Here is a 10,372-nt window from a genome sequence, read left to right as displayed (position 1 = left end):
TGTACATTTACTATCGTCGCGGATGGTAATCGGGTTACTCGAAATTACCAGAAATTGACAGTCAGCTGATTTAAAGTCTACCTAAATGGTTCATGTCATATCTTTTCGGGTAATCTGATTTCCTGACTACTGAATGTCGGACTAGACGAGTATATGCACTTACCGGTTACAAAGTTGATAAACAAGTTCAAGGGATGCTAGGTACATCGAACGCCATCTGGAACGACTCTTCCTGCACGTCTGCAGCTGCGTATTAGATTTTTTCAAATTGCTTTGTTTTTAATAAATCGAACTCGAAAGTGCAATCCACTTTCTCAATGCTATTAATAGACCGCGCTATTTGAAAAATGAAAATCTCTCCTCGTAAGTGGGAGATAATTTAATCTAGACGTTTCTATCGTACGATAACTGTCCCGGTTGCAGTTTGGTACAGCTAATTCATGACTGAAGTACTGGAGACTATGCGAACGTAAATTTTTATGGACTGCTTTATAGATACTGGAATAATTTAATTTACTTGATCACAAGTGCATTTTGATAAATCTAAAACGTTCAGTATGTTTTTTAAGAAATGATTTAAATACGATTTTAAGTAAATCTGTAATATTATAAATAAATTGATGACATTATAAGCAAATTTATAATTTTATAAACGAATGAATAACATTACAATTAAATTCATAATAACATAAATGAACATATAAAATTTTAAACAAATGAGTTATTGAAACTTTTGCGATGCATACGTTTAGACAACTTTGAGAACGTTGCCAGAACATTCGCGAATTGCCAATCGAATTCGCTGAAATTAAAATGCAACAGAGTTCCACTGCGCATCGATCGATAGTAGGTAGAATTACTTTAGCACAATATTTGCGTCAGTACGAGGGTCGTTTAACAATCGATTGAACTCGGAAGAAATTAGTCAACGGCATAACGGCGCGGGACCACGTGCAAAAGTTTTATTGAGGAAGTCCAGGTTCATACAATTTCGTACAAGACAAACTTACAACAAGGATAGTTTTTCCCTAAGAACGAAGAGGCTTTTAAAATTCATTAATCGAAGACTCGACCAATATGTTCGACGAACATGTTCCCCTGTTACAAGTCGGGGATCTATATTGTTAAAATTGAAGGGAGATTTTGAAAAGACTCGTACGGATTCAATCGATTCCGTATACGTCCCCGCCCTTCCGGAAGTCTGCGTTCGCGTAAACGGTGTCATTATTTATGAAAATAACACACGCGACGCTCCCACGGACTCTGTATCGCGCGGTTTTGTGCCCGATCTTCTTCAGACCGTCTATCACTTGTTTTTGTATACCATATTCGTAGGCGATCTCTGGGGGGTAGAGCTGATGGTGTATTCTCGGCGCGTCTATGGCTTGTTTTACCGTTTGGCCCATCCACAGGATCTTGGCCACTATCTGAAATTATAAAAAGAAAAACCATACAGCGGAAAAAAGGAACGTCCCTGGGTAGAATTGGGTATGCCAGATGTTCAGGAAATCAAAGGTTCAGGTAAGAAACCTGACCCCCTAATCGGAGACGGACAGTCCAAAGGGACTGAGGAAAAGTCCTCACAGAAAAATCGGCTCTAATTCCCTTAGAATTCCGTTTCCCCGAGGTATTTTCCGTTACAATGCTACAAATCTATAGTACTTCAGAGAGAGAATACTGACTTGTGAAACGGTTGTGGTGATCTTTGTTCCACCGGAAGCCCCAATAACCATTTTCACATCACCGTTCGAATCAACGAGAATCGATGGTACCATCGATGACAATGGCCTTTTTCCTGGTGCGATATGATTGTTTGGACTAGGTGGAATACCAAAGTAGCTGATTGTAGATGGTACACCGAAATCGTTCATCGCGTTGTTCAACAGTATTCCTGTTCTGTCGCTGACTACTCCGCTCCCGAAACTGTGTGAAAAGCATTAAAATAAATTTAGTATCGTGGAAAAATGATTAAAATTATTCTAATCAGTAGGCTGCGGATCTTCGTGCAAAATAAAAACTGCCTGCTATTACAAGGGGCTAGAGCCAGGTAGACAATTATTTTAAATGGTCCCCAGTCTATTTCATCATAAAAGCATGAAGTCCGTAGTTTACTAATTAAATTAAACCTTGTAATCTCTCTCTTTCTCTCTCTCTCTCTCTCTCTCTCTCTCTCTCTCTCTCTCTCTCTCTCTATCTAGAGATTTCTTAATCCTTAAGTGGACTTAATGGTCTTTAAAAGTGTTCTACAACTCAATGCATATATGTACCTAGTATTCATTTTTACTGTACTGGTAAATGGAAATCAATGTTGGAGCATTGGCACTGCAGTGAAACAATGAAAGTTTACCTGAATCTTTGAACAATTGCATGAATGCCTATTGAATAATTGCCAGCATTTTAACAGTCCATCTCCAAGGATTATATCTCCAACGGTCCACTTAAGTATTGTCATTTAAATACAATCTCTGATTTGTACTGAATTGCACCACAAGTCAGTAGCACTATCAAAAAGCAATTTATTCTGCCAATTAGAAACAGAACATACTAGAAATTGATAGTGCTAGTGGCTGCCACAGCATCACCGTTCGGCGCCAGCACAGAAACATGTGCGGTTCCCTGATCCTTCGGGTTGCTCATCGTCACGGCCCCATAATGCTTCGGATCGTCCCACGTGTTATGATCGTCTATTTTCATTTTCGTTAAGTGTGCGTAGCTCCTAGACGTCAAGTTCCTTGTCAACTGAAACAGAATTATAGCCGGGTAACGATCAAGATTATTCGATTGTTCGCGATTTTCTCTTCGCGAGGGAAGTTCGCCAGATGGTAAATTACTTTTCACGCAGTAGTAGCCGCGAGACCCGACCTCAATGTTAATTGCAAACGTTTCCGGCGATCTTCCCCCGGCAGACCTTGAACTATGTATGTACTCTCGCTCCGCTGCGAGAGCCAGTTAGTTAAACTGGGTTTACTAACTTCTTCCATGTCAACGAACTGTTTATCGGCCATCTCGTTCCTCAACGCGTAAGCGTACTTGAACGTTTCTATCATGCGATGATACGTAAGGATCGTGCTGTTGTAGTCGGCTATGCTGTCAGGAGTGAAGTGGAAGTTGTCTAAAATGTTTAAAATGTATGTGAGGAGAGCTCCACTGGCTGGCATGCCGACGGTGTAGAGCCTTATCCCGTTGAAGAGGTTCGCTTTCAGTGGTTCCTCCCAGATAGCTCTGGAATTGATTAGAATCTATCAACAGTAATTCAGAACATTTACTGCAAGTTAAACAGTGGAAAGACTAAAAGAATTGTAAGAACACGTATATGCTATTTTTTCCACTTACTAAAGTTATTAAAGAGAAAAAAAATTTCCGAACGGTTACTGTCTCTCGCAATTGATGAAGCAAATTTTTATTTTGCGCAGAGATCCACCGTCCACTTTACGCTCAATACTCGAGTAAAGTTTACCTATAACTGTTCAAATCTTTCGTCGTCAATATCGCCCCTTTCGATTGCAAGTCTTGGACCAGAAGCTTGCCCAGGGTGCCATTATAAAATTCCGGTGCCCCATTCTTCGCGATGGTTCGCAAAGTTTTACAAAGCTCCTTCGGCTTGATGACCGATCCTGGTCCGTAGAAGTCGTTGGTCTTCGGGTCGACGAACAAATTTCTATACAGAATACATTTTTTAACTCGAAATCGGTCTCAGCATTGCTCTTAGTTAGGGTATCGTAACGCTGCGTTTACTTTAGGATCGGGTCGTTGTAAATGTTCTTCGTATTGAACTGGAATCCGTCGTATTGGATTTTTGTCAGATTGTAGCCCGTCTCGCATAGTTCGATCGAGGGCTCGAACAACTCGGCCCATTGCAATTTACCAAACCGTTTGTGGGCCTCCCAGTAGCCAGCCACTTCGCCGGGAACAGCGATGGCCAACGGTCCTGATGGCATGCGTAATTGCTAGTATTCCGTGTTACTTGGAAAGAGAAAGGAAAACAAAGAGGTGCTGTGTACCGATGAACGATGCATCGTCCGGTTTCCCCTCGTACATCGTCGCGTTGGCCGCCAATGGCGCCTTGTCTCTTGCTATTAACGTGTACGCCGTTTGCGTTTGTTTCTCGTAAATCGTCATGAAAAAACCACCACCTATTCCCATGCTTTGCATGTTCACCAGCCCGTTGCAGATCATGGAGGCTATTGCAGCGTCCACCGCCGAACCGTTCTTCTCTAAAATCGATCTACAAGAATTAAACAAAATTATTTGTCTATGCAATGTAAAAATCTTCTACACTCCCGTATAATAAGTAGATCGTTTTATCTCAAAATGTTTTAGACATCAAGCAAAATGTTAATGTAGATGTATTATACAGGATGTTCCATTTTAATATCCCACGATAAGTATCTACAAAGATACAAAAGATATGAATAATCGTTTCAAGCAATCTTGACCTTCGTAGGGTACTATAAGGTCATCTCGATGTCAAATAAATAACAGCATGATCTGAACCTCTCGAAACCCTCACTTTTGTCTAAAATGTTTTTTCATATTTTTCGTATTTTCGGAGATATCTGTCCTGGAAGATTAAAATGGAACACTCTCTGCATGTTTGTAATATAATACATTGTTTAAATGTACAGGTCATTGAAGATGTTATATTTTCCTTGTTATGGATATTAAAAAGAATTACACAGGAAAATCAGCGATTTATTGAATGTACGGTTGAAATAGTGCATTTTAAAAATTTGTTTTACATACTTGCCCACAACTGCGCATGGCGCCCCGTCCGCGCAAACGGCGGCACTTTTGAATATTCGTAATTTGCTTGCCGATGGGGGTAACGCTGCTTCCGGGTCTGGCGGCACTTCTTCATTTTCATGAAATTCCAGTTCCCTTCTCGCTCCATAAATACTACAAACCACTATTACCGCTAGAATCGCTGTTGATAATATTATGCCGGCTATTAGGATATTTTTGGTCGTGAGGTAAAACCTGAAAATTCATTTATTTGTTATGCAATGTATTGCAATGTATTGTATTGCGCAATGTATTGTGACGTTGCAAATTTTGCTCGTAGGATCGGGGAGCGCTCCCCGAGGAAATTCGGTATCGATTATCGACCAATCGGAGTTGGGCAAATTTTATTTTAAATAATAAATAGCAAATTAAATTAATATTTCATTTGCAAATAATAATTAAATATTTTATTTAATCAGAAAATCATTTAAATAATTCCACAAGTAACTTATTTATTATTTCTTATTTGCAAATAAAATATTATTTCTTCTTTGGATTCTTACTCCCGAGGACGAGAAATTGTCGCGTTTCGCGTGGCATCCCTTCGGTGCCTGGCGCCCGAACAGTAGATTCTCTTTTTGGCGTCGAACCTTCGAGACCCGAGCTTTATAATACTTCATATAATCTTGTTTACCAGTTAATCTTGAATTCTTTCAATATTGTATCGTTTGACAGTTGGTCGACAACAAAGCAGTGAAAGTGGAGTTCCTATCAAGGCTAAAGAGAAACGAGTTAGTATACTCATGTCGGGTCAGTAATTTCAACGCACATGACACTCGATTGACACTGAAATTTTATCAATAGGTTCCAAATTGTCCATAAAAGCTCAATGTAGCAATACCAGTTAATCGGACTATAGAAAATGTGTTTTTTCCAATTTGCAATTCAAAATTCCCGCTCAAAACAACTCACTTGTTGACAAAGTGTCTGGTGAAGAATCCGGCCGCTCTGTTGCGGCCGGGCGAATACGAGCGCAAAAGCCGAGCGGTCCCGATCTCGTCCGAGTCAAGGAAATTTCTTTTGTCATTATCATAATACTGACGAACGTCGTCGGTACTTGCGTACGCGGAGCTGGTGCTGGACGATGCCGAGGACGTCATGTTTTCTCTCTGCTACAAAAGAAAAAGTGTCGAAGAGACACTTAAAAAATCGCAATTGTATCATCGGAGAGTTAGACGTTTACAAAACCCGTCGAGCGAACAGCTATCGCCATCTACCGTCGACTCGGTCAAACGTGTCGGATTTGGCAGGTTCCCGATCCGGCACCCGAATGAGCACTCACATTGACAAGTAGACGTTTCTTGATCACCATTTATAGATGAATCCTTTTGCGCTTCGCTCGGCTCTGCTTCATCGGGAATCCCTTGGCCATTTCGCTCGTGTCACCAAAGCCAATCGCGTATCGAAATTCGCGAGAAACGGTAACCGCATCGTTCCGCGGCGAACAGCACCAGCTGACCGGACGAAAATCAATATGATCATGCGCGTTTCTCGCGAGATACCCTTCGTCACGTGCACATGCGGTCCTCGGCGATTTTAGGTTCAAAAGTGTTAACTATACGAGGTAAAAACACATTACTATCGCGTCTCGTGAACTCACGTAGTAATGTGCTTGTACCTTCAGCATCTGTCTGATGCTGTATGGCTTGCGCTGAAAGGACACATTGAATCTAGTTTGATGTAATGGCCTTATTTGAATCGCCGTGCGCCGGCTATATGTAGACTGAAAGATTCATTCGACCATGTCTCACACAATTAAGGTCCATTAACACTAAACCTACCACGGTCAAAACGACCGGTTTTCTATTTCACTTATTTAACATATTCACATATTTAATATATTAGTAGGTATTCAATCATTTTGATTGACTGATAACTAGACTGACAACAATCTTTATGTAAATAGAAACTTTCATCAGGTAATTGGTCAAATATTGAACTTCAAAATATCTTCGCTTCATTTCAATGAAGATAGGAACGTTGCTAAATTTTTTCAACAATTTTCCTTATTCTAAAAAATTTTTATTAAATTTTATATGCAATAAACGTACTGCATATTTTTCACTCCTGTTTTTTGTTTCGCATTTTTAAGTAGGTATTTCTTTTTTTCCAAATATACAGAAGTCCAATCACGAACAAGTTTTTTAAATATGTAAACTTTCGTTTGTTATTTTACATTCTGCGTAATGTTTTCAATAAGTGTTATTCGATTTGATGGAGGTTTTAATGGCAAAGGGTATCGTTTGCCAGTGATTGAAATTCGCAGAGCGATCCAAGAGTCGCAGACCCGGCAGGGCACGATAATGTTTAATTAATGAAATTAAACGGCTGCTCACGACCCGCTGATATTGTAACGAAACAATGAAACCTGCAATTAAGACGAGTTATATATCTAGGTCGTAGTACGCGCGGGGTGCGAGCTATCGGGAAGTGGCATGCAATTGCGACAATTTATAGCGGATATTCGACAATTATAGGAACCGCCAAGCTTCGCCTAATACGATTCAGCAAAATGCGGCCGCGTAAACCGACGAGACCACGCGATTGCTTTGACCAACAATCGATCATAATGTTCGATTCCGCGTTTGCCAACTTCCGTTCGTTTCTTACATTTGATTCGATAAACCGAATGATACGATAACAAATTTGCGTGTCACGTTGAGGAAAAAATATTCTCGCAATCGTTATCGCAACAAATTGATTGCTCCTTCGACATGGAATTATAATTATTCTATAAAAATTCCTTGGAAATGTTCAAGTTTGTTTTTAAATATCCTTGCTTTGCCAAAATAAATTAAAAATACTACTACCTTTTCCTTCGATAGAAAATGTATAATTTAATATTTTTAACATTTGCATCGAAATATTTCAACGGGTCAATTAATCCTTTTGCTTGGACAAAGGTACGGGTTATTTGAGACGCGACTCCCGTTCTGTTCGACACATTTCAATTTAAAGTAACTCTGATTGGTTTTTATTCAATTTTTTTGCAAATTCATTTGCATGGAAATATAGACTGTTTAATGAAGCTTTTTGGTTGAATAAAAGTACAGGTGGGTTGAAAAGCCACTGACCCTCAATTTAATATACCTCTGATTGAAGTTTTTGCGATTGAACTCCATTGTGACATCGGAACTGATAAACGTTTAATGAGTACTTCGTCGAGAAAATCCACTGTTCTTCCGCCGCGCAGAAAATTTGCAATATCCATTTTTCGTTTTTGATCATTTTAAAATTCTATTTGAAGAAATATCTATTTTCTGCTGTGAAAAAACGCGGAGAAAATTTCAGTAATCTGGTTCGCTGGGAAATTCGAAATTAAATATTAAATATTCCTTCGTACAACGTTTCAATCTTTAAAAATTCCATTCCCCGTGTTCAGTGATTCGCCGGAACGCTCTCTGCAATATTGATCATAATATTTGCGTGCTCACCTTGGTTTCTTCCTTGTCTCCTCGATTTCCTCGAAGCTGTTTCTTCTCGTCATGGCGATTCGCGACTAAAGCACTTTTCAAAATTTCACCGGCTGGAAAATGAAGACGCTGCGCGAACGTTTGTCACGGTACTACACTCATGAATTAGATAAAAAACTGAACTGTGTTGGAAACACGTGTAGAAACGTAGACAACGGTATCTAATGTTCACGTTTCGACGAAAATGTCCGTACGACAATGACATACGTGTGTTCGAGCTGCCACGTCCCCTGGAAAGAATTATAAAAATACCATAGAAAGATCGACGGAGTGATTTAAAAAAGATTTTGATGCACCGGGCACTCGGGATTTCGGAGGGTAGAGCTAGATTGCGGGATTGTAAATTTCTGGAAAGGCTTATTAACATTCAAATGGAAACTACCTATCAACTAGACAAGCCATTAGCACACTGCAAAAATTCATACATGTGTAATTGGACGTTGCAAATGCAGATTGTGCGTGTCGTGCACAACGTACAGCGGGGTGAATGTTTGCGACAAACTTTTTCACAGATTGCGTATTATTTTATTCAGGAAAGGAGTCTTGACAGAATATAATATCTTGAAGAAACTTTCTTCTGGGAGATAATAGCAAAAGTTATTGTATCATTCTAGAAAATTATTTCGACGCGAATGAAATTGCTGTGGTTTGTTGAGCGCTTTATTAAAATCGTTCATTTGTAAAAAAAAACTTATAATAATAAACATATAAATTGTGGCGTAATTTGTAACTAATGTACGTGACAATTAACCCGGTACCTAAATAACAACAAATTATTTTGCATGTCTAAGTTGGTTATATACAACAACAACAAAAAATTGGCAATCTTAGGTAATTATGAACGAACTATATTAAATCGAAATATATATAAAGTACCGCATAATATGAACACCATAGTATGAAAACGTACTAGAATGTCACCAGACTGGAAAGAAAATTTTTCTGCCCAACGTTTAAACATAAATGCATAAACATCCGCGGTTTACTTGTTATAAGATTGTACCTGCACTCCTGTGTGCCGGTTAAAAACGCCGGAAGACATGTAGAACAAGAAAAGAATGATCAGCAGTCTCAGTTTCGGTAGCGAATGAAGAAAATAGTTGCTTCTGTCCGGTTAGGAAACGATCCAGGGAAACAAGAGTGCACACAAACATTCGGAATCTGTCCATCGACGACAGAGGTCGACGGTGTGAACCGGTTCGACTTGTCAAATCGGATATTAAACAAGCAGCGGAGGAGATATCACTGTACCTTGTTTAGCGGTGGATATGTTTCCCCGGCGACCTTGATGGTTTCATTATCCGGCGTGACCCAAGTTCTCGATCACTCTCGATCGCCGTTAACGAGATGCGGAGAGAATGAACGGCGGTGGTGAAGCGCGGATACACACGATTTAGGACCGAGGACCGAGTATGGGACAGTGGAATGGATACAGAGCTGATATAGAGAGCAGGCTGTCATCACACATCGGCCATCGAACACGGTATCGTCGTCTCGGCACACGGTTCGCCCGCGCAGTGCTCTCTCTTCGCGGATCAGAGAGCGAAAACATTTACGAAACATGTTTGCGAGGTGCCGGGCACGCCGAGGGCAGAGAAGGGAGGATTGGTTCTTGCCGAGGCAAATTAATGCCCCTTATTTGAATTCCAGCCGATATAGGGGACAGGGTTGCGGCTCCGTTTCTAAATGGGGCCCCTTGTTCTGGCAGCAGCACAAGCGTGCCACTTTTTGCCGCTTCATTTCTCCGCTGAATTACCAGTTTTTCTGGTCCTCCCGGGCGATGATCTGGCCCAAACCAATGCTCCGATGCAACACGATGCAACTCCGCTTCGGCTATGTACATCACGCATCAAATCTCTCGAAAAAAATTCGGTTCTGTTCGTTTACACTTGGGTACAATTTTTATTTACGGTAGACGAGGACGCTCCGCGTAATTTACTCAAAGTATCTTCGCTTTTTCCTCCATCGCATATGATGCAGATCCGCCTTTGGAAAAACTAGTCAACTTCTCCGAAAGTGGAGGCTTTACGCTTTAAAATAAGTCCAACATCATTTTTGTACGATCTTTTATCACGAAGTTATGAGATTTTAAATATCAATAATTGCTCTGTTTTAAA

General features: G+C 40.2%; 1 protein-coding gene across 3 annotated transcripts; it reads right to left on the bottom strand.

Annotated features, from left to right (window-relative positions):
* Window positions 1-949: 949 nt before the first annotated feature.
* LOC143360014 (scoloptoxin SSD14) lies at window positions 950-9,758 on the bottom strand. Of its 3 annotated transcripts, none has more exons than XM_076798515.1 (10): window positions 9,507-9,758; window positions 8,217-8,485; window positions 4,744-4,977; window positions 4,002-4,225; window positions 3,736-3,928; window positions 3,458-3,658; window positions 2,973-3,222; window positions 2,546-2,739; window positions 1,683-1,923; window positions 950-1,427 (listed from the first exon to the last, which is right to left on the bottom strand). In XM_076798515.1, the coding sequence occupies exons 2-10, from the start codon at window positions 8,267-8,269 to the stop codon at window positions 1,164-1,166; spliced, it is 1,854 nt and encodes a 617-aa protein (XP_076654630.1). In that variant the 5' UTR covers window positions 8,270-8,485; window positions 9,507-9,758; the 3' UTR covers window positions 950-1,163. The 3 variants fall into 3 exon arrangements, with proteins under 3 accessions (XP_076654630.1, XP_076654629.1, XP_076654628.1); XM_076798514.1 differs by lacking the exons at window positions 8,217-8,485; window positions 9,507-9,758 and adding exons at window positions 5,695-5,891; window positions 6,065-6,364; XM_076798513.1 differs by lacking the exons at window positions 8,217-8,485; window positions 9,507-9,758 and adding exons at window positions 5,695-5,894; window positions 6,065-6,363.
* Window positions 9,759-10,372: the final 614 nt, after the last annotated feature.

This window comes from Halictus rubicundus, chromosome 12 (genome assembly GCF_050948215.1).
Source record: "Halictus rubicundus isolate RS-2024b chromosome 12, iyHalRubi1_principal, whole genome shotgun sequence".
NCBI classification, from domain to species: domain Eukaryota; kingdom Metazoa; phylum Arthropoda; class Insecta; order Hymenoptera; family Halictidae; genus Halictus; species Halictus rubicundus.
Note: the sequence above shows the minus strand (reverse complement) of the source record. Positions and strands in the feature narration are given on the sequence as shown.